The 23369-nt window shown below is 34.3% G+C and overlaps 5 protein-coding genes across 16 annotated transcripts in view; 3 read left to right on the plus strand and 2 right to left on the minus strand.

Annotated features, from left to right (window-relative positions):
* LOC117610793 (uncharacterized) overlaps positions 1 to 5650 on the plus strand; it is a 15343-nt gene extending 9693 nt beyond the window's left edge. For all 6 annotated transcript variants that reach the window (XM_034338608.2, XM_076693197.1, XM_076693196.1 and 3 more), the window contains 17 exons: positions 126 to 311; positions 394 to 680; positions 769 to 934; positions 1002 to 1202; positions 1331 to 1720; positions 1794 to 2128; positions 2211 to 2349; positions 2418 to 2731; positions 2808 to 2967; positions 3041 to 3207; positions 3283 to 3548; positions 3636 to 4033; positions 4125 to 4370; positions 4437 to 4604; positions 4668 to 4778; positions 4846 to 5002; positions 5102 to 5650. In XM_034338608.2, coding sequence (XP_034194499.2) covers positions 126 to 311; positions 394 to 680; positions 769 to 934; positions 1002 to 1202; positions 1331 to 1720; positions 1794 to 2128; positions 2211 to 2349; positions 2418 to 2731; positions 2808 to 2967; positions 3041 to 3207; positions 3283 to 3548; positions 3636 to 4033; positions 4125 to 4370; positions 4437 to 4604; positions 4668 to 4778; positions 4846 to 5002; positions 5102 to 5238 — 3828 coding nt within the window. In that variant the 3' untranslated portion in view covers positions 5239 to 5650. The remainder of the gene's footprint in view (positions 1 to 125; positions 312 to 393; positions 681 to 768; positions 935 to 1001; positions 1203 to 1330; positions 1721 to 1793; positions 2129 to 2210; positions 2350 to 2417; positions 2732 to 2807; positions 2968 to 3040; positions 3208 to 3282; positions 3549 to 3635; positions 4034 to 4124; positions 4371 to 4436; positions 4605 to 4667; positions 4779 to 4845; positions 5003 to 5101) is intronic.
* LOC117610804 (protein charybde) lies at positions 5028 to 10995 on the minus strand. The gene is made up of 4 exons (XM_034338635.2): positions 10648 to 10995; positions 9795 to 9978; positions 9550 to 9705; positions 5028 to 9465 (listed from the first exon to the last, which is right to left on the minus strand). The coding sequence occupies exons 1-4, from the start codon at positions 10694 to 10696 to the stop codon at positions 9375 to 9377; spliced, it is 480 nt and encodes a 159-aa protein (XP_034194526.1). The 5' UTR covers positions 10697 to 10995; the 3' UTR covers positions 5028 to 9374.
* A 4021-nt stretch (positions 10996 to 15016) lies between these two features.
* Positions 15017 to 17863, plus strand: Naam (Nicotinamide amidase). 2 transcript variants are annotated; one of them, XM_034338443.2, is made up of 6 exons: positions 15017 to 15258; positions 15329 to 15569; positions 15667 to 16137; positions 16547 to 16750; positions 16822 to 17066; positions 17151 to 17863. In XM_034338443.2, the coding sequence occupies exons 1-6, from the start codon at positions 15125 to 15127 to the stop codon at positions 17716 to 17718; spliced, it is 1863 nt and encodes a 620-aa protein (XP_034194334.1). In that variant the 5' UTR covers positions 15017 to 15124; the 3' UTR covers positions 17719 to 17863. The 2 variants fall into 2 exon arrangements, 1 of the variants encoding a protein (XP_034194334.1); XR_004582999.2 differs by lacking the exons at positions 16822 to 17066; positions 17151 to 17863 and having other exon boundaries at positions 15021 to 15258; positions 15667 to 16242; positions 16614 to 16750.
* A 1058-nt stretch (positions 17864 to 18921) lies between these two features.
* Positions 18922 to 20155, plus strand: Rpb7 (DNA-directed RNA polymerase II subunit RPB7). 2 transcript variants are annotated; one of them, XM_034338452.2, is made up of 8 exons: positions 18922 to 19059; positions 19165 to 19274; positions 19334 to 19493; positions 19560 to 19610; positions 19681 to 19746; positions 19820 to 19891; positions 19960 to 19993; positions 20062 to 20155. In XM_034338452.2, exons 1-8 carry the CDS (start codon positions 19048 to 19050, stop codon positions 20076 to 20078), a joined length of 522 nt encoding a protein of 173 aa, XP_034194343.1. In that variant the 5' UTR covers positions 18922 to 19047; the 3' UTR covers positions 20079 to 20155. The 2 variants fall into 2 exon arrangements, with proteins under 2 accessions (XP_034194343.1, XP_034194342.1); XM_034338451.1 differs by lacking the exon at positions 20062 to 20155 and having other exon boundaries at positions 19960 to 20013.
* A 127-nt stretch (positions 20156 to 20282) lies between these two features.
* LOC117610720 (uncharacterized protein C6orf136 homolog) lies at positions 20283 to 23209 on the minus strand. 5 transcript variants are annotated; one of them, XR_013065227.1, is made up of 8 exons: positions 22601 to 22999; positions 22204 to 22402; positions 21933 to 22105; positions 21761 to 21849; positions 21438 to 21659; positions 21022 to 21353; positions 20644 to 20922; positions 20283 to 20553 (listed from the first exon to the last, which is right to left on the minus strand). XR_013065227.1 is itself a non-coding variant. In XM_076693250.1 (6 exons), exons 2-6 carry the CDS (start codon positions 22391 to 22393, stop codon positions 21143 to 21145), a joined length of 885 nt encoding a protein of 294 aa, XP_076549365.1. In that variant the 5' UTR covers positions 22394 to 22402; positions 23054 to 23209; the 3' UTR covers positions 21005 to 21142. The 5 variants fall into 5 exon arrangements, 3 of the variants coding, with proteins under 3 accessions (XP_076549365.1, XP_034194330.1, XP_076549364.1); XR_013065226.1 differs by having other exon boundaries at positions 20644 to 20936; XM_076693250.1 differs by lacking the exons at positions 20283 to 20553; positions 20644 to 20922; positions 22601 to 22999 and adding an exon at positions 23054 to 23209 and having other exon boundaries at positions 21005 to 21353.
* Positions 23210 to 23369: the final 160 nt, after the last annotated feature.

The following is a 23369-nucleotide window of genomic DNA, read 5'->3' on the forward strand; positions in this document are numbered from 1 at the left end:
ATTGGATCCAATTAATGAGCATCATGATTCAACCATCTTAATGACGTATTAGAAATATAGATTATAATATGCTTCGATATTATCTGTTTAGTTCCTAACTTTAATATTGTGTCCTTTTTGTTCAGGGAACCCAGTCTCGTATCGGCGGAGTTACCTTTGATATTTTAGCAAAGGAAGCGTTTGAAAGGCATCAGATTACGTATTGGAAGAAACCTATGGATATGCTCGTTATTCGCAATCCAGGAATTTATCACTGGCGATCCGGCGGAGAGAAACACATCAATGATCCTGATAGTATTGCTAATTTACAGGTAAGTTTATAACATTTTCTAATAAATATGAGTAAAAAAATTATTTTTATTTATACATGTTTTTAATTTTACATTCCTTTAGGATTATGTTACCTCCAAGAATTGGAATGCTTATGAAAAATATCGAAAAACCACGATGGAGATGATTAAAGCGTGCACCCTACGAGGCCAGCTAGAATTGATAGAGAAAACAGAGAACGCGATACCTATAAACGAAGTTGAACCAGCATCAGAAATTGTAAAACGATTTGCGACTGGTGCTATGAGCTTTGGAAGTATTTCCATAGAAGCGCATACCACTCTAGCAATTGCAATGAACCGTATTGGCGGAAAATCCAATACAGGAGAAGGTGGTGAAAATGCTGACAGGTAAAATTAATGACAAAGGAGATACGTCTTGTTGCATTTTATCGCGTAATGCAATGATGATAATCTAAAAATCCTTGGATGTTTTCAGATATCTCAATCAAGATCCAGAATTTAACAAAAGATCAGCCATTAAACAAGTTGCGAGCGGTCGTTTCGGCGTAACCTCGAGCTATCTAGCAAACGCTGACGATCTTCAGATTAAAATGGCACAAGGAGCGAAACCCGGCGAAGGAGGAGAGTTGCCTGGTTATAAGGTAATTAAGGTTACTTTAATCGCTTACAGAATGTGATGGTTTAAATATATTTATATAATCTCTACAGGTTACAGCTGAAATTGCTGCAACCAGACACTCGGTACCTGGCGTAGGATTAATTTCACCACCACCCCATCACGACATTTATTCCATCGAGGATCTTGCCGAGTTAATTTACGATTTAAAATGTGCGAATCCCAACGCCCGTATTTCTGTGAAGTTGGTGTCCGAAGTAGGAGTAGGCGTAGTTGCAGCAGGAGTGGCCAAGGTAACTTCCCAAAATATTATCAAAATAGATCATTGTATTTGAGAATCATGTTCTTCCATGATTGTCTATTATCTTGACAAGCGATACATATATTATTGGTGAAAAAAAAAAAAAAAAAAATGAAATAGGGAAAAGCAGAACATATCGTGATATCCGGTCACGACGGTGGAACTGGTGCTAGCAGCTGGACGGGAATAAAATCTGCCGGATTACCCTGGGAATTAGGAGTTGCAGAGACTCATCAAGTTCTAACATTGAATGATCTTCGATCACGTGTCGTCGTTCAAGCTGATGGTCAAATGCGCACTGGCTATGACGTGGTAGTAGCGGCTCTCTTAGGTGCTGATGAATTTGGTTTCAGCACTGCACCTTTAATTTCTATGGGTTGTACGATGATGAGAAAGTGTCACTTGAACACTTGTCCAGTGGGTGTTGCGACGCAAGACCCAGTGCTTCGAAAGAAGTTTGAAGGAAAACCAGAACATGTTATTAACTTTTTCTTTGCATTGGCAGAAGAGGTATGTGGGATCGATCGACAACGGTAGACAATTGTCCAATAAAATTGGTAGTAATAATGTGTCTTTGGCTTAGGTACGTTCGCACATGGCCCACTTAGGAGTGCGCAAATTCCAAGATTTAATTGGTCGCACAGATTTTTTGAAAGTTCGCAAGGATATCTCGATTGAAAAAGCTAAAACGTTAAGACTCGATAATATATTACGGAATGCATTGGAACTTCGACCAGGGATAAATATCAAGGGAGGATCCGTGAAACAGGATTTCCAGTTGGAAAACAGACTTGACAATCGCGTGATCAAATTAGCTAGGGACGTGTTAGACAGAAAGAAAGAGAGCGTTACGATGGAATTGAATATTAATAACGAGGACAGAACGTTTGCATCGACATTAAGTTACCACATATCAAAGTAAAGGAGCAATTTGTCAAGATTTTCTTATCAGAATTTCTTCGCTAATATCAAATATTCGTAATTTATGTTTCAATTGTAGATTATTCGGTGAAGATGGCCTACCAGAAGGTAGTATAAATATCAAAATGAAAGGTTCTGCAGGTCAGAGTTTCTGTGCTTTCATGACCAAAGGAATTCACGTTACTCTCGAGGGAGACGCCAACGATTACGTGGGAAAAGTAAGAATCTTCCTTGCTACCATGCATCGATCTTCTATGTACTAAATATTCTAGTTGACAATTTTCAGGGTCTGTGCGGTGGAGAGATTGTTATATATCCGCCGAAAGATTCCACTTTCAAGTCCGAGGCAAATGTAATCGTTGGTAACGTTTGCCTTTATGGTGCAACATCCGGCAAAGCCTATTTCCGAGGGATTGCCGCCGAGAGATTTAGCGTTCGTAACAGTGGAGCAACAGTTGTAGTGGAGGGTGTCGGAGACCATGGGTGCGAATATATGACTGGTGGTTGTGCACTTATTCTCGGACTGACGGGACGAAATTTCGCTGCTGGCATGTCTGGTGGTATAGCGTACGTTTTTGATGTGGATGGGTCGTTCAAAAGGTACGCAAAATCGACATAGTATCATCGATTTTTCACCAAGTGTGCATACATTAACCCATTTTAATTTCCTACGCAGCAAATGCAACCCTGAAATGGTAGAATTACTTCCCCTAAACCAACCGGAAGATCTAGCATATGTAAAACAGCTTTTAGAAGAATTTATTGAAAAGACCGGTTCTTTGATCGGTCAGAGTCTTTTGAAGTTATGGCCTGAACCAACGACGCGATTCGTTAAGGTATTATTTACAGTAATTGGTAAAACTTCATCGTCTACTCTAAATTTCTAAATTTCTTTTGATTTTGTCGAAGGTATTTCCATATGAATACCAACGAGCATTGCAGCAACTCAAAGAAACAAAACAGGCGCAAAAAACGGTAAACGGAGATTCTGATAAAAAGTCGAATGCTCAAGTGAAAGATATCGAAGATGCGGTTGCCGATGTTGACATGGAGAAGCGTAAACTTGACAAAATCAGGTACATTAAGAGCTGATTGAAATACAGTACTAAACGCTTATAAATAATGCAATTTGTTTTTATTACCTGTTTCAGGGGATTTATGAAATACAAAAGAGAAGTATCGATGTATCGGCCGGTTGAGAATCGAGTTACCGACTGGGATGAAATTTATAATTTCCAAGGAGTTCGCAAAGGATTGCGCGTACAGGCAGCCAGGTGTATGGAATGCGGTGTACCATTTTGTCAAAGTAGCCATGGTTGTCCTTTGGGAAACATCATACCAAAATGGAACGATCTCGTTTTCCAATCGAATTGGAAAGAGGCATTGAATCAATTGTTACAAACAAATAACTTTCCAGGTTAGTGCAGTAAAATTATTTTTATCGCGAATTTAAAAAATGTAAATCCCAACTGATATCTAATTAACGAATCAAAAATTCATTTAGAATTCACTGGAAGAGTATGTCCTGCTCCGTGCGAAGGTGCCTGCGTATTGGGTATATCAGAACCACCGGTTACGATAAAAAACATTGAATGTGCAATAATTGATCATGCATTTGAACAAGGTTGGATAGTTCCGCATCCACCTACGATGAGAACCGGCCGTCGAATTGCCGTGGTTGGTTCTGGCCCCGCAGGATTAGCTGCAGCTCATCAGTTAAATAAAGCAGGCCATTTGGTGACCGTTTACGAAAGAAACGATCGAATAGGGGGCCTTTTGCAGTACGGTATACCGACTATGAAACTATCGAAGCAAGTCGTTCAAAGAAGAGTTTCTCTTTTGGCCGCAGAAGGCATTACATTTAAGACTGGCGTTAATGTCGGAAAAGATATTTCCGCCAAGGTCAGATGTTATTCAGACACTGTGAATTAATTTCCTTTTCATTCCTTAATCGTTCCTTCTTTTCATCTATTTATTTTTTTCACAACAATAGGAATTGGCTGAACAGTACGATGCAATGCTGCTTTGTACTGGCGCGACTTGGCCGAGAGATTTACAAATACCTGGTCGACATTTGGAAGGTATTCATTTTGCTGTAAGTTTCCTAGAACATTGGCAAAAGAAACAAATGGGGAACGATGCTCCGTTGGATATGCGTTTAATGGCTAAGGATAAGGATGTCATTATAATAGGTGGCGGGGACACCGGTTGCGACTGCATAGCTACATCTTTACGACATGTACAGTAACATATTTGCATATTCGAAATACAAGAAAGTTCAGATGAACAGATCGTAACGTTGTAGGGTGCCAAAACGATTACTACTTTTGAAATTCTACCGGAACCACCGAAGAAGAGAGGGTCAGATAATCCCTGGCCTCAGTTCCCTCGTGTATTTAAAGTAGACTATGGTCATGAAGAAGTCTTCCTTAAGTTCGGACGTGACCCGCGACAATTCAGTACGTTAAGTAAGGTACGTGGATAAAGTTTCGTAGTTTCGAAGTTCCTGTATATGTACTTTCTATACTTGTTATAGGAATTCTTGGACGATGGAAATGGTCACGTAAGTGGTATCAAAACGGTATCAGTGTCGTGGACAAATGAACATGGTCGTTGGAAAATGGAAGAACTTCCTGGAACAGAGAAGGTAAAAATCATGAGATAAGACAAGATTATTTAAAATTGAATTAACCAATTCTGTAAATTCTGTGTAGGTATATAAATGCGATCTAGTTTTACTCGCAATGGGTTTCTTGGGTCCTGAAAAATATCTTGCCGAAGAATTAAATGCGGCATTAGATGAAAGAGGTAACTTCAAAACACCGATTGGTAAATACGCAACAAGTTTATCTCGAACATACGCTGCCGGAGGTAAGGAGTTTTTTTATTATATATATATATATATATTATCTCTCTGGTTTTATAACATCCTACGTGCTATGACTAAAATTAACTTTATCTCGCGTATAGATTGTCGGCGTGGACAATCGTTGGTTGTTTGGGCTATCACAGAGGGTAGACAGGCGGCGCGAGAAGTAGATCTGGCTTTAATGGGAGAAACTGGTCTTCCTGTAACCGGAGGTGTAATAACAGAAGTTGTAGCTTAAAATGTGTTAGCGTTCATCGATCAGTTATCCTTCTTCATACTCGGTTACTTTTCCGCCCCATTTTCAAAAATAAATTCCACGAGATCATTGGTGTGTGCAAACGTAAACGAGTAACGAAGAAAAGATGATCTGTAGAAGGACGAAAAGAAAACCAGTATTATTTTTATCGTATGTTTACACGGTATTGGAAGAATCGAAATGTTATTACATAATGTTTGTCACCGTGATAGGATGAGAATAACAATGTAGAAGAAGAAGTTTCTTCATTTTCAATGAATTGCCGTTGCATTGTCGTTTATTCGTTTCTGCAACAATTTGGCAACTAATACAGGTATACAGGTAAGCAGTGATAAATATACAGCAACTTCTATGTCCGTACTTTTTTTTTTTTTTTTTTTTCATTGGTAGTTATACGAGGTATAAATAAGCATTTTTGCAATATCGATAAACTCGGGAGATGATCTGAAGACGATATGATGATTCCAAAATGAATTGTAGACGATGTATTTTCAATGAACCAAAATTGTAAACTGCAATAGTTCGAATTATATTTTGGAAAACTAATTAAAAACAAAAGGTGCGAACGCAAGTAACGGTTGCATTCTCCTATTCGTATTTTTTAATCTTTGTAGTTTTTAGTATGATGTTGTTATCATGCACTTTTGAGTCATTCTCAAAAGTTTGCAATAAGATATTTATTTATGAAAATTTCAACATTGCGCATATAGTTTCTCGAGTGTAAGAGAGATTCGTACTCCAACAAACCTCGTTTGTTGCGTGTACTATTGTACATTCTATACAAAGAGAGAAAATCACTTGGAGACAATAAGTAAATAAATAAAGAAATAACTATGAAGCATTAATTGCTCTAATAAGTTCGAACGAGTTATTTGAAACAGTGTATATTGACCGCCACCAGAGTCCATAACTGCGCAAAGATCAGTTTTCGTTCTTTCGTGCGCATCTTCGCCCTGATTGGCGATACTCCCATTCCCATACGCTTGCGCACAGCGTCGCTGAAGCGCCTCCACGCGATGCATCTACGCAAAAGTGCATCATTTGGAGTGTATAACGGGTAGTATGGTCTTTTATTCGCGTTTATCATTTATATTCTTCCTATTCAACGTACTATTGTTTTACCCCGTATATTAAAAGTGATTAGAGGAGTGGGAGTATTGAGGCTCGCTAAGTTCCCCCACCATCTTCCAACCTGCGCGCCTTGGTTATGGACTCTGGTGACGGCAAGTATAGTAACAATATTTTATCCTTACACACTGTATATTTGTTTTCTGGACTTCATTTTAATTTTAAATAACGATGGATGAAAACGCGGATTTCTTAAAATCTAACAAATATGTAAATCCATCCGTTGAGGATCGAATTTTAACTATGTCTCATATCCTTCCCTTTAATATCCGACAATCAAAATGGCAAAAATTTATATGGAAACAATTTGTCGAACATGAAATTGCTTCTATTCGCGAAGAAATCATTGACGTCGCTGCCGCGAGTATGCTTGAGAAATATTACTTTGAAAGATCATTCAAATTCGTTAAAAAGTGTTTAAGCGTGGCCTGGTTACAATTGTTCGACGTGAGTATTAACCTTAAGGAAACCAAAAATGAAAAATTCGAATTTTCTCCTATTTTGACATTTTACTCTTTAGTGGATATCCTTGAGGTTAGAACGTTCGAAATGCGACACATTTCAAAGGATAGATGTCGAACCACAATCGTCGCAAATTGATTCTTGGATTTTTAGAAACGCTTTGCAAAACTTGAAGTAGTTTGGAAAAATCCGTCGAGTAGTTTGCGCCGTTTTTGTATAGATGGCGCTGGGATCGAATAAAAAATTTTTTTAATTTGTCGCGGGGGTGTCTGGGACCCCTTGAGAAGAAAATCGTGTCCAATCTTTCTATATCTGTAGTTACTGCTATTATTATCTTTTTGTATGAAAAGAAGAAAATAAAGTAGGGTTTAGAAAAATCGTGACCCCTTTGGTAAGGAGAAAGGCACGTTCAATGTCCACTACTTTTGCATCTGTAATCACTGATAACAGATACTATTTCTCGTTTTTATAATGGGCAATGAATCAATTCATGAAGGATCAACAAAGCGTTTATTACAACTCTCATAATTTATTTTGCTTTCTTTGTTTTCTGCAGTAAGATTACAAATTACAGTAATAATAAACGATCAAACGAAAGCTGAAACGCGTACAAAATTCATTAAACAATTTGATAATAGAGAGAGAGGGGGTGTATCAGTGTTGAAACTATATGGTTTCTTTTTATACTGTAATAAAAACTAATGAACGAACAAATTAATCAAAAACATGAAAAAAATACGATGAACTACTAAAAAAAAAAAAAAAAAAAATAAAAAACATTGATTGTGAAAGATTGATGAACACGCATTGAATGCAAAGCGTGCGAACATGTAGAAATTATCTAACCAAGCACAATACTTAACAACGACATAATGAATAAAAAAAATTAAATATCCTACACGTTATATGCTTTTAATGTCTTTTTGTTATTTCTAATCATTTAAGGAAGTACAAAATATGCGTAACAGCATCTGTCTTATATATCTTATTTCTATATTATAACGCGATCATCGCACATTTTTTTTTTTACTTTTATTTCTTGTTTCCCTTCATTTTCCTTCTATTTTCAAAGAGACCAGGAAGAACATTTTATTCAACGATTTTTAATTCGCAAAACCTCTATTGTTCTTCGATATAGCCAGTATATAATTAATGTAAGTTTAATAACACGAGTTATGGAAGTTTTATTTGTCGTTTCAAACGTTTATATGAATACGAATAATTGTTCTACTTTGAAAATTTAATTTGGAAAATTCTAGTACTGATCAGTCTTATAAATTCCATTTGTATTTATATGCACACACACGCACGCATGAACACTTGCTACATATCATTTTGGAATATCATTACTGCAAGTTCTTGTCAAATAATACAGTAATTTCAAATAATTCTTTTCTTTTCTTTCTATGGAAAAAGCACATCTTAGGTATCAAAAGTTCCAAAAAGTATCATTGGAACAACAAAGCGACAGAAATCATTTAGTGGTTGTGGTGATAATGCTCGTATAAGAGGATCTTTTACACACATGGCCAAAGTTTGTAATATCACACGCTGATCCGTTCTTTACGTTGTTCACAAATTTTTCTACTAATATCACATCATCACGAATTGATACCTAAATTACAGTGAGATTTCTTGTTAGAAATACAATGCATCGAAACATTGGACAGTAGTAGTTTAAAAACACGCATATATCAATTGATAACCGATATCAGTAGTATACGTATATAAAACAATATTAGATAAGAATGATCGAGATATCCATTAGTATTTCTAAAATAAAAAATTTCAACATATCTAAATTCCTAATACTATGAAAGAAAAGTTGATTTTAATTTTAGCATATCGTTAGATTATCACGAAAAAATATATTACACAAGTCTTGTAAACGAAGATACCATTTTCTTTCTTTAGGAGAGAACATTTCTTTATGCGACCTTAGAAATTTACACAGCTGTCACAATTCTACACCGCATTATACCGTGATTGTCGATGAAATTATGTACTTTGAGAAACTTGTCTGTACTATAACGCTAGACAGATATGTATTTGTTTATTCAAAGTGAATGCTCTTTTCTTTAATACGGCGCTACTACGTTATAATCACTTTTATTTCTACAATTAGATAAACATATAAAATCTAAGAATCACATAAAGAAACTACTCGATCTGTTTTTATTTTATTATCACATTTTCATTTTCCCAAATGGATTGCATCTTCAGCTAAAAACACAGCCAATTCACACTATATCCTTCTTAAACAATTGCAGATCGGTAAAACGCAATATTGTTTTTCTATCCTTGCAAAGGGACATATTCCTCTCTCCTACCCATATATAATAATTTCTTGTCTCTTCAATGTTGAATAATTATAAACTAAATAATTGTAAAATATACGCTCTTCAAAAGAGTAGGTCCCGTTTTACACGCACGGAGAATGACCATCTTCGGATTGACGAAGTTAGAGCAGATAGAAATAATTGCATGTACTAAAAAAAGTCAGACAACGCCCTGAACCACCTTTCCCTTCACTGTGTTTGTTGATAAGATCTGTACAATTTCTTTTTTTCCAACGTAAAATCTCTACTTATCATAATGGTACCTCCTCTTGTAAGATTCCTGCAAGTAACAATCAACTAAAGTTAAGAATTTGTCTTTCAAAAGTAATTTATTACAACAGTTACTATAATAATAATTACTTACTTTATGAACTGAGGTAACAGAATGTGCCAAGATGTATGATCTTGTTTTAATGTCAGATAAAGTTCAAAGGTGGATACTGCATTAGGATCGCATTGTATTTTTGACAATTTCCGACATACACTGTCCGTTTCAAAACTAATAAATAGAGTACAACCTCTGTAAGAGAAGAAGCGAATGTAGATTAATACGACATCGAGAAATAAAAATGAAAAAAGGTATGCGCGAGATCAGAAGATAATATTTACCTGAGACCACAGGGTTCATTCTCAGCCATGCTGAGGACATCTTTAGCTATCCTAGGCAAAAGGTCGGCAGGTAGCAAAACTTCTCCACACGCTAATTGAGCATGTTTCGCCCTCCTTAATTCGACTTCGAGTCGTTTCGCTAATGCCTGGCAAGCCCCGTCGAATTCATCGGCAACTGTTTCAGCTAAATCAATAAACGAATAATCAATTAGAATCGATTATCCATTCTTGCTGCTTACAACAACATTATTATTATTACAAGTAACAGATTGTTACGCGACTTTATATATACATATATAGCAATATATATGTATATTGAGTGACAAACACATACGCACGGGCGCATAGCGGCACGTAAGTACTTACACACACACATATACCGGCGGACGGAGTACGTACCGGCAACCGAGATATTTAGGGAACTAAAACGGTCTTTACGAGAATATCATTTAAATGGATTATAACAGCTTTAATTTTTACAAAACGTAAATAAATAGCTAAGTAACATACTAGTTGGGTCAACATTAATTCTTCAATTTTATGCGTACATATATGTAATTAATAAATAAGAAAAATTCAAGATGTAAAAGATACTTTCATAAAAATTTATGAAATTTGTTTGCACTAAGAGTTAATGAGAATCATTAAAGCTGTAAAATGCTTATATTCTTATTCGACGAAAAAATCAGCTGATTTTCCGAAACAAACAGCTCCGCTTCGTCGCTTACATACATACATGCAACAATCGATCGTCTTTTAAAAGCGTATGTAAAGTATCATATGATGAAAGAAAAAAATCAATTGCTCGTTTAGTTGAGAAAAGGAAATTAAATCGAAAGAAACATATAGATACCTCTTGTGTTGCTGAAATCCACATTTACAGGACACGGTAAAACCTCCATTATTCGAAAAACGTTACACACAGACACAATTAATTTCACAGCGACCTTCTTGAAACAGAACACGATATACGTATTATTTCCTCGACGCTACAAGTATGTTCTGCGGTAATTTGGTATTATTTTTGACAAGAATAATTTCACGACAAATTTCACCAAGTCCGATAAAATTGATTTTTTCTATTACTCAATAAATATCAATTGTTCTTTTTTATTATAATTGTACTTTCACTTTGATTAACGCTGCATCGGGCAAAACAACATCCCTCGTTAGACTTTTTCTCCGAACAACTGATTAGCCGGCACGATGACGCGACTTTATACGAGTTGTCCCCTCTCCTCCAATTTTTCCCTTCTACCGTTCCTTAACAAACCGCCTAGCAACACTGGCTACGTGATGTTTCGCACTGCATCCACTTCGGCTGTTTCCGTATCTCCTCGTTCGGTTACCTTCGGTTCTTAATACCACTTTCCTTCAGCATCGTCCACCGAACCGATCAACTAAACGCCCGAAACAGCCTATCGTGGTTTAATCCTAGCCTACCGGTATTCTCCATGTTTACATCTTTTTCCCTAATTCTTTCAATCTGTATTCCCTTTATCGCTATTACCTTTTTCAGATTCGTTTTAATCTTTAGTTTTTAATTATCAAATAATTGCTATTTCGTCCGGTCAAATGTTTAATCAAATTCTGTGTAATAATATTACGTACATATAATGTAATTATAATACGTTTTTAATATATTTTAGAAACCAGTATTGTATCTATACTGGTGCTATATCTTACTTAAATGAACTAACGATGTTCTCTTACAATCAGTTCGCAAATAAAGGATACAAAGGTTTACGAGGAAACTTGGTTGATCGCAAAGATTCTGGATCATTCGATATATTCCTGTAAATCGTGTAAGGTGTATAAGTACCAACATAATATAATTCACACACTACACCGATCTTTCCTTTCTTTTAAAAAATTAATTTTCAGAAACATATGATTACTGTCAAGTAATGTCAAGTAATTGACGTGTATTTTTTATTTGGAAAAATATTTATAAAAAAAGATATTGTTTATTGCAGGTTCGGGAAATAAAGTTCAATTAATTCAAAAAATAGTATAAATGAAAACGAGTTATTAATGAATAAGCAGAGTAAGGGGTTCGATGACTAAACATATTACTGAAACAATGGAAACAAAAGAAAGCAAGGAAGAAAATGAAAAAGAAAACATTATTCAACGATACATAATTATGACAAAAGGAATAATGTAGATTGTAGAATAAGTTGCTATCGACGTTTGCCGAGGATGCAAAAAAAACAGAAAATAAAGATGCATCTTATATCAACGATGATTGCCACTTTATGTACTTTGCAATGACTATCCTTGAAATAGTGTCAATTTCAATTTCTCGTTAAAAATTTAAACAATATCCAATCTTAATTCACATTCATACAGTTAAAATATAATAATATAAACCGATTGGAATGGCTACGTGATATTTGTATGGTAATAGAATGGTTAAAAATATCATGCAAGTGATATTACACCCTTTTACGTGATATAAAATCCACTGCTCATTTACAATAATGTTATCAATATTTTGAATAATTCCCTGTTCGTGTTTCTTAGTTTATTTATCGAACCTGTAAAAACAAACCTGACAACATGAGATACGATTACTTCTATCGTGAATATATTATTTTATTACTACCACATGATATTTCTCTTGTACATTTATATGTATACGTGTGTATGTACGTATGCAAATGCTCTTCGCTTCCGACAGATAGTTTTAACAAGTTAAAACAGATAGTTTCTAACATAGAATAGAAAAGTGAATCTGTCACAACTTTATTATTCCATCAAATTACAGTATTCGAGTCATTATTAACATAAATTATTTAAATAAGTACTAAACAGTATATAGAGATTTCAGTCGGCTTTAGTATGATGCAACACTGATGAGAATTGATTTGATTTTCTTACATGATTCATAAGAATAAGAGTTTTATGTATTGCATAATTTGTTTAGTTCTTTCATAATCGAATCAAATTATTTCATCTTTTTATTGAAATCCTTTATCTTACATGCTACGTTATATTCCCTCCCTCGACACCAACAAGATAATAATAGAATTTCCAAGAATCTTCTCCTTTACATACACTTATTATTAGAATCTTATATTAATTTACATTTCATTGTGATTATATTATGTTAATTATTTCTTAAGTAGATTAATATTTCTTTTACTCTACTTCAAAAACTATTACCTGTTTTTCTATTTATTTTTAGGATTTTGTCGATAAATCTTCCTAATACATATGTATGTACATTTTATAAACGTATTACATGAATGCGACATACATATGTACATACACGAGAGCGAATGATTGCATCATAAGTTTTGTTTTTTGGTAATAAAAAAGAAAAAAAATCTGATAAGTTTACATCGTGACCACTAACCATACTCTTTAGTATGAAAATTTCCCTTCTCTAATAGAATTATAAGCCAACAAAGAATTTTATTTTATGTATAATAATTCATTACAGCGATTCATTGTAATTATATAAATTATATAATTATATAAATAGTTTTGTAAAATATATCTTTTTTTTTCAAGGTTACTGAAAATTGAAGTGAAAGTTTGCATCGCGCTCTTACCGCCCTCTATTGAACATTGGTTGTTTCACCAACGTTCAGCCAGTTATCACCCGTTCGACGTAGAGCATCAGTCTTATAGCGACCGCCGAAGGGTGCAGATCTACCTGCTAAACATACATATACCCTTATTTTATTTTCTGCGTTTATTTAATTTGCTGTATTTATCTTCGTAGCTTATTGAATAAACCCATTAGGAGCACGAACGTGTTGGTTTTATTATTCCCTGATTCCTTTACATCTCTGCATCCCTTATAAACCTGCATTCCTTACATCTCAGCATTCCTTACATCCCTACTTTCTTCATATCCCAGCATCCGTAACATCCTTGTATTCCTCACATCCATGCTTTCTTTTTCTCCTTGCATCCCTTACATCCCTGCGTCCCTCACATCCCCGTATGCCCCCTCTATTTAACCTTTACACCTTTCTATCCCTTAGATCCCTGCGTCCCTCACACTCTTCAATCCCTATCCCTTAAATGTCTGTTCCTCCTGCAACCCTGCTTCCCTTATAGTCCTGCATCCCACAAATCACTCTATTCCCTACAATCTGTGATGCCTTGCATCCCTTTATCACTTACGAATAAATTTAGCGCCCTCTAGCGGCAAAAATGCGAACTAAAATCTCGATCTCGAATCAGCGCCATCTGGTTTTAGAAAAAGGAACTAAACCATGCTGAAATTTTGGCCCTCTAGCGGCAAAAATGTGAACTAAAATCTCGACCTCGAATCAGCGCCATCTGGTTTTAGAAAAAGGAACTAAACCATGCTGAAATTTTGGCCCTCTAGCGGCAAAAATGTGAACTAAAATCTCGACCTCGAATCAGCGCCATCTGGTTTTAGAAAAAGGAACTAAACCACGCAGAGATTTTGGCCCTCTAGCGGCAAAAATGTGAACTAAAATCTCGACCTCGAATCAGCGCCATCTGGTTTTAGAAAAAGGAACTAAACCACGCAGAGATTTTGGCCCTCTAGCGGCAAAAATGTGAACTAAAATCTCGACCTCGAATCAGCGCCATCTGGTTTTAGAAAAAGGAACTAAACCACGCAGAGATTTTGGCCCTCTAGCGGCAAAAATGTGAACTAAAATCTCGACCTCGAATCAGCGCCCTCTAGTGGCAAAAAAAGGAACTAAATTTTGCAAAAATTTAAATTTTTAATTATTGTTTACAAGACTTTACTTACCTTTACTTACCTTTACTTACCTTCACTTACCTTTACTTACCTGTACTCGAACCAGTGGCCATAAGTATATTAGTTATAATATATTTATTATAAGGGTTGAAAGGATACAAGGGATGCAAGGAGAATTCAGGAGTGTAAGGGATACAGAGATATAAAGGGTACGGAGATGTAAGGGATGCAGAAATGTAAGGGATGCAATGATATGAAGGATGCAGGAATGTAAGGGATGGAATGATATAAACGATGCAGGAATGTAAGGGATGCAATGATATAAAGGATGCAGAAAGGTAAGGGGTTCAATGATATAAAGGATGCAGAAATGTAAGGCATGCAGAAAGAAACTTAAAACTCAAAAAAAACTCTAAAGGAGCTTACAGCGGTATGTACATACATACATACAGATACAAGAATGCATGGGGTTTCTGGGACCCTCTAAATCATGATACCTCGAAAACGAAGGTACGTGCAGTCTTCTACATCTGTAGTCATTGCACTGTGTTAAACGAACAGCTGATGTATGTGTGGAAGCCGGTGGGACGTTGTGGAGATATATTAATAGAAATAAAAAGAAAGTTTATTGTTTATAATGGAAGAATGTCCGCCTATTAATGTACGTTTAGCAGTAAATAGAGTTGATTTAAATTTAATAAAGAATGAAGATAAACAACCTCGGATATACACACCGGGAGAAGAAATTGCTAGCCAACCTGACTTTTTGAGGTAAAACTTTGTTTAATTTATTTGTTGCAGAAAAATAACATCTGTATTTAACATCTTACGTTTTCATCAGGGGTCATGGAACGTACGTAGACGATGAAAACACATTACGTGCATCTGTGGCTGGTATTTTAGAAAAAGTAAATAAACTCATTTCGGTTAAACCATTGAAAGCACGTTACCAAGGCGAAATAGGAGACGTAATTGTTGGTCGTATAACTGAAGTTCAACAAAGACGATGGAAAGTTGATACAAATTCCAAACTTGACTCTGTGTTACTACTTTCTAGTGTTAATTTACCCGGTGGAGAATTGGTATGACGCTAAAATGTGGCCACATCCAGTTTTACAGTATTATACAAACATAAAAGTGTAATAATTTAAAATAATTTAATATTTGTATAATTTGTAGAGGAGAAGATCTGCAGAAGATGAGCAAACTATGAGAAGATATCTCCAAGAAGGAGATTTAATTTGTGCAGAAGTACAAAGTACTTTTGTAGATGGTTCCCTTTCATTGCATACTAGAGTTTTGAAATATGGTAAACTATCTCAGGGCATAATGTTAAAAGTTTCACCAGCTCTGATAAAACGGAAAAAGACTCATTTTCATAATTTGGAAAATGGAGCAAGTTTAATATTAGGAACGAATGGTTATGTGTGGATTGGAGCTAGCGAACAAGACACTGATAAATCAGAGGGTGGTTTCACACAAGATTTATCAAGAATTCCACAAACAATTCGTGAAGTTTGCGCAAGGCTGCGTAATTGCATTTTGATTTTAGCACAATGTAATATGCAGCTCACAGATACATCTGTTACATATGCTTATGAGGAGTCTATGAAGTATAAAGTAAATGACTTACTGGAACCTGAGGTAATGGTTGATGTATCGCTGTTAACTCATCACAAACTAACACAGTGACTTTTATTTCAATTATATATGTTTACCTATTATGCAACTTGTAGCATAAAAATATAAAGAAAGGTAATTTAAACTTTACTTTTGTAATATAATATATTTAGTAATAAAAATTTTTAAAAATTTCTTATAAACTTTTTATTCCGAATTTTGCTACCAAATAGGATTAAAAATAGAATAGATAGTAGTAGTTACAGATATTGAAATAGAATACTGCACTGCAGTAAAACTAATGTGAATTGTATAATACTACTCACAATTAACACACTTTTAAGTGGTATGAAAAGTAGCATATAATATAATTATTCTGAACATCAGTACAGCTCTGTCAGTATTGATTAAACAAACATCTTAGGAACAAGAAATTTAGCAAAGAAACATGGATGCCTGTTTTACTGCATTTGATAAAGATGCAGATGGATATTTATCTCTTACAGAATTTCAACTGATTTGTCGCGCACTATTTCGTAACGATCGTGGAAAAATTTACGATCTTGAAGAAGATCAACTGAAGGAAATATATTCTATATTTGATTTGAATGGAGATGGAATGATCAACAGAGAAGAATTTGAGGTATTTTCAAAGATTACTATCATAATAAGTTTCAACAATTTTAGTAGTATATGTCTTTTATTAATTTACAGGTATGCTGGAATCGTTGGATTAAAATATGCACTCGTCCAAAAAGTGCGTTTTTAATTGTAGATGTACAAAATGATTTCATAACCGGTTCTTTAAACATTAAACAGTGTGCTGCACAACATGATGGCTCAGAAGTAATTGAACCAACAAATCGTTTATTAGAAACTGTACAATTTGATGCAGTTTTCTATTCTCTTGATTGGCATCCTGTAGATCATGTATCTTTCATTGATAATTTACATCTAAGGTAACTGATGCATCATTTTTGGCATACCTAAATCTTGCACTTTTGTTGATCTATTTTTAAGATAATTATTATATTTTTATACAGAGAAGTTGATTCTAGTAGTGGAATTTCAAAGGAAGCAGCACAAGTTTATGATACAGTTACATTTAGAGGACCACCTCTGTTAAAACAGCGCCTTTGGCCACGTCATTGTATTCAGGACTCTTGGGGTGCAGAACTTCATAAAGATTTAAAAATTGTCGATAACGCAATTAAAATATATAAAGGAACGAATCCAGAAGTTGATTCGTATTCTGTCTTTTGGGATAATAAGAAAATGATGGAAACTAGTTTGTCTTCGCAATTACAAGAGAAAGGAGCAACGGATATATACATTTGTGGATTAGCTTATGATGTTTGTGTTGGAGCTACTGCAGTTGATGCACTCACAAGCGGTTATCGAACTATTCTCATTGACGACTGTAGTCGGGGAGTAGATCTTGTTGATATTGAAAAAACTAAAGCTACTGTCATAGCTAATAATGGTGTAATTGTAAATTCAAGTCAAGTAAAAGCGATGGTTGAAGGAAGGGATCGCCGTCCAGAACTAGGATATAAATTAGCCTTGGAAATTAAACGAAAATTAAATTTTGTAGAAGATGATGATAAGTAATTTAATTTCATTGTAAATTAACAATTAGTATCCAAATCTGTAAAGCTTAATTAAATTAATTAGTCATTCCATAAGTTATTCTTTAAAGAACTTACGTATTTACATATGTATTATTATATATGTATAGTATTATATATGTATTATATAAGTGATACATCTGTGGCACATAATGTACCTGTTATCAAATAAAATAGAATAAATTTTTCTTTATTTAATTTTTGAGAATTCATGATTCCCCTGTAACGTCATTTTACCTATATAATTTTCCGTAAGGCAGTGCATAATCAAAATACAATGATATCTTTGCTAGACTCACCGGTGCATGGGGTCCTTGACACCCCAGTATGATATCGGGTCGGCATGCAGGGTGCGCCACCGGGGTCCCTGCAACCCCGTATGTCTATACGTCTATATGTACAGTGCGCGCGCAACCGATACTTCGGGGTCCTTGATACCCCAGGTGCAAAATGTCGATATGTAGAGTGCGCGCGCAACCTATGCACCGGGGTCCCTGAAACCCCGGATGCCATAATGTCGATATGTAGAGTGCGCGCGCAATTGATGCTTCGGGGTCCTTGATACCCCGGATGCCACAATGTCGGTATGCAGAGTGTACCACCGTTGCACCGGGGTCCCTGAAACCCCAGATGCCATAATGTCGATATGTAAACTACGAGCGCAACCGATGCACCGGGGTCCCTGAAACCCCGGATGCCATAATGTAGATATGTATAGTGCGCGCGCAGTTGCTGCTTTGGGGTCCTTAATACCCCAGATGCCATAATGTCGATATGTAGACTGCGCGCGCAACCGATGCACCGGGGTCCCCGAAACCCCGGGTGCCATCATGTCGACATGTACTTAGAGTGCGCGCGCAACTGATGCTTCGGGATCCTTGATACCCCGGATGCCATAATGTCCGTATGCAGAGTGTATGTACCACCGGTGCACCGGGGTCCCTGAAACCCCGAATGTCATAATGTGGATATAAAGAGTGCATGTGCAACCGATGATACGGGGTCCTTGATACCCCTGATGCCATAATGTCAGTATGTAGAGTACGCCAGTGTTATTTCGGGGTCCCTGATACCCCAGGATGATAGCAAGTCGGTATGCAGAGTGCACCGCTAATGCATCGGGGTCCTTGATACCCCGGGTGCCATGGTGGCGGTAAATAGAGTGCGCCACCGGTGTTTCGGGGTCCCTGAAACCCCAGTATGATATCAGGACCGTATGAAGAGGGCACAATTAGTCAAAATATACATCACTTTATCTTCTGAAATATTACTTACTTTTATTTAAAAAGTAATTATTTATTTAAACTAGAATATGTTTTATCACGTGAGTTATTTTAAACAATGATACAGTGAATGTTAAGAAATACATGTGTCTTAATAACATAATTATTACATTAATAATGTACTATACTATTTTGTAATTTTGTAGATATCATTAGAACATGAAATTTTATTACATCCTAGATATTTTGGACCTCAATTGCTAGATACTGTAAAACAAAAACTATATACTGAAGTGGAAGGCACTTGTACAGGAAAGTAAGTTTATTTAAAATGATTATGTTATTTACTTATTTTAATGCTATATGGTATTCCAGATATGGTTTTGTAGTTGCTGTAACAACAATAGATAATATAGGTGCAGGAATAATACAACCAGGACAAGGTTTTGTAGTATATCCTGTGAAGTACAAAGCTATTGTGTTTAGACCATTTAAGGGAGAGGTATTAGATGCTATTGTAACACAAGTAAATAAGGTATAAAATTGAAATACAACAGTTAAAACTATATAACACTATAATGACATTAAACATTCTTATTAGGTTGGAATGTTTGCTGAAATAGGTCCACTTTCATGTTTTATTTCTCATCATGTAAGTAATTCTTGTATAAGGTATAATTGTATAAATAAATTTTGTAAATTTGTTACGCTTCCTTGTATAGTCAATCCCAGCAGATATGCAGTTCTGTCCAAATGTAAATCCACCATGTTACAAATCAAAAGAAGAGGTATGTATTTTTGAATGCAATGATTTGTCTGATTTAATAGAGCGATTATATAATGTAAGGATACAAATTGCAGGATGTAATTATTCAACCAGATGATGAAATAAGACTGAAAATTGTTGGTACAAGAGTTGATGCTACAGGCATTGTTAGTATACAACAAGTATAATATTTTATCTTAAGATTTTACATTATAATGTACGTATTTGTTTGCAGTTTGCCATTGGAACATTAATGGATGATTATTTAGGTAAATATATACTTTACTGATTTAATGGTTGGTTACAATATTTTTCTAATAGTTAATTTTGTTTACAGGCCTTGTGTGTAACTGAATGAAATAAATGTATCTACTGTATTTTTTATATGAGAGTTTTTTAAGTTAAATAAATCATATTTTATGGACATTTAATGGTTGTATTTAATTCAGGTCATCTTACTGTTACTAGCTGGTACTATAGATCTATTAAACTTTTCAAATTTTTAACATTAATTAGTATCTATCAGAAACAAAAAATTGGTAATAAAACTTGATGTAACAAAGAGAAATACAATGTCTTTAACTAATTTATATTATACAAATGATTTATAAAGAATATTGATAACAATTGGAAATGCAACGATCGAATTTAACAACCTAAGATACATATGTCTCTTGATAATTATTGTTACATCAAAATTTTAACTATAATACGATTCGCATACTTAACGTTAAATATAATTTTATTATTGTATTCAGTTAACTAACAACGAATAATTGATACTTTGTTTTTGGCTAAATGTTCTAATGTTTATCTAGTCCAAATCATTCTGAAAAATAAAAAGCATTTTATAATTAATTCTGAATCTTGGAAAATAAAAATATGCAATTTTTTAAATTAAACATTCATAGGATTTTACCTGTTTCATCCTTGTGTCATCTTTCAAAGTTTAAACAGTTTGTATCTAGGTCGTTTTATTCGTCTCGGAAATCGTTATCACGTCGCAAAAAAAATAAATATTACGTAGAATGTTATTAATGGATATATCCATTAAAAAACAAAAAAATAAATTGACATTCATTTTTTCTAGGACACCACCTAAATTTCCTCTTCTATAATTTCTATTTAGTAATTTCTTTTTATCACAATTACAAATGCAATTTAAGAATATTAATATACAAGCAGTGTATTTATATTTCTGAAATTTTATTACTGCAATTTATTAAATAATATTTTAGAAAACATTTTTTAAAGAGCTATAATTCATTATAAATACACACAACAGTAAGATTCATACCGTGCGCTTTGACTTCCATGTGTGGCTCTACAAATATAGTTAAGCTGAGTGTGTCAAAACTGATGGCGTATTTTAATTATCTAATATAATGACGTACAAATTTTTTATTCACTCTTTTACTTTACTTGAAGTAATCGAGGATGTATTTTTTTAAGTAAACTTTATCAAAGTAATTTAAGTTCAAGCTTAATAAAGAAGTGAATAAAGCCAATTTTGGTTCAATAGGAGTTTTTAGCTTTTCTTGTTCTTGATCAGGCATCAATTTATCCACAATATGTTTATATATTTTACCATCATTATTAACATAAAATGTAGAAAATCCATCGTACCACCTATTAGTAAATTTTAATAATCACTAACTACAAATTATAAATAGTATGTATTTACACAACAGATTCACAAATGACATTACTTACGTTGGTCCACCCTCTGTCTGATCTTTCATATTCCAAAACTTAAATTTCCAAAATAAAAGAAGTACCTTTGCATTAGAAACACCTTCTATACGCCACCGAATTTTAACGGTATTATCCTCGGGGTGCATCGTCATTTTTAAAATATTCAATTTAACATAAGCATATTTAATGTGTCCTACTAGTTTTAATAATGATATTTGATTTATATAGTGCACAATACCTCTAGAAACCATTTTCAAGTATATGCATTATTTTTAATGATACATATTAATTTAAATATAAATAGTATTAATGATAAAAATGTTCTAAAAATTATAACTTACGTAGTTGTTGTTCCTCTAATGTTGTTTATAAATATTAAATCGCTCGTATATATATTAAAATCCATTGTTTTAACAAACAGTAATGGTAACTGAAAAAAAAAATATTTTTATAATAAAAATATAATAAATTTCATATAATTTAAAGTAACTTCTTTGTATAATAAAAGCATACATCACGCTGAAGATGTTTAAATACATTGCTTAAATGTTCCTTAGGTGATTTACGATCCTTAGGTTGTTTTTCATTTACATCTTTCACATTAGGAGATATGTTTGAATATAAAATTCTTTCCCTTTTACTGCTAGGTAAGGTATTCTTAAATATCCACTTAGTTGATGTGATCTCTATATGTGATAAATTATATATGATTCTATTCCTTCTCTATTACTTTATAATATGCATATACTTCATAAATCAGAATTAATTATATTAAATACTTTACCATTTATTTTCTTTTGTTGATGCAATGTCAATGTTTGTTGTTTATTGCAATGATATTTTTCATTGCATATCTTTAGCTTTCCTACTTGAGTTTTAAAGAATGTAGTTGGTATATTTTGTTCCAATAAAGAAATTAGAGGGTTCATTGAACTTTTAGAGGAACTCACTACCGCATTCATTTTTGCTTGCATACCTAAAAACTAAAATCATAGCAATTACATTTAGAAGAAGTCATCTATCAATTATTATGATAAAATGCCGATTACATAAGTATGTTAAGGTTAACTTATCACGTATGATAGAGACTGTTGCAAAATGAATTTCAATTTTCGGTGAATATAAATAAATTTTACATTCAAAGAACTAGTAATTGTCAGAGACAATTTTTAAATAGATACCTCTTTTAAAAACAAAGACAATTTAACATGTTCGGATAACGTATGGTTGAGCCTTGTTACTTGCCGAGGTGTATTAACAAGTGATATAAATTTATTTGGAATAGAAATAGAACGCAAGCACAAAGACATTATTTTATTGATTCATAATCTATATCTTTTACTTATAAACAGTAAAATTCAAGCACAACTGTCGGCATACCCTCAACCTCTTCATCATACTAAAGACAGTGACTACAGGTCCAACAAGACTGGATATGCCATATGCCTTTGTTTTTTAGGGGTCTTGAATATATGCCTCGAGAACGAGCACCATCTGCTCTAACGAAAGTGGACGGTAATAATAAATTTCTACGATATATTACAGATACCAGATGAAACCTTCAATATGAAGTCTGGTGAGATCACACGTTAATTGTAAATTCATTGCAAAATAAAAATAATTGTTTGACAAACCTATACTTTAAAAAGACCGCTATAAACAGATTCGATCCTAGCGCCATCTATCCAAAAACGGGTGAAAATACTTAATAAGTGACCGATTGAGTTTTTTTTTTAAGGTGATGCTAGCGTAGAGGCCGAACTTCGAATTCCTCATCGACAAAACAGTCAACGTTTCCCCAGTACCGGTATATGTTTGACAGATCGATCCGTACCCTTCGGCGGTCGCGATAAGACTGACTAGATTTGACCTCCCTCCAGGTCGTTCTTCATCGAGCTATTGACAATTGGGTACCGGCGCGCCCAATCAAGCATGACGTTCCGCTTCACC

Source organism: Osmia lignaria, chromosome 3 (assembly GCF_051020975.1).
Source record: "Osmia lignaria lignaria isolate PbOS001 chromosome 3, iyOsmLign1, whole genome shotgun sequence".
Taxonomy (NCBI): Eukaryota; Metazoa; Arthropoda; class Insecta; order Hymenoptera; family Megachilidae; genus Osmia; species Osmia lignaria.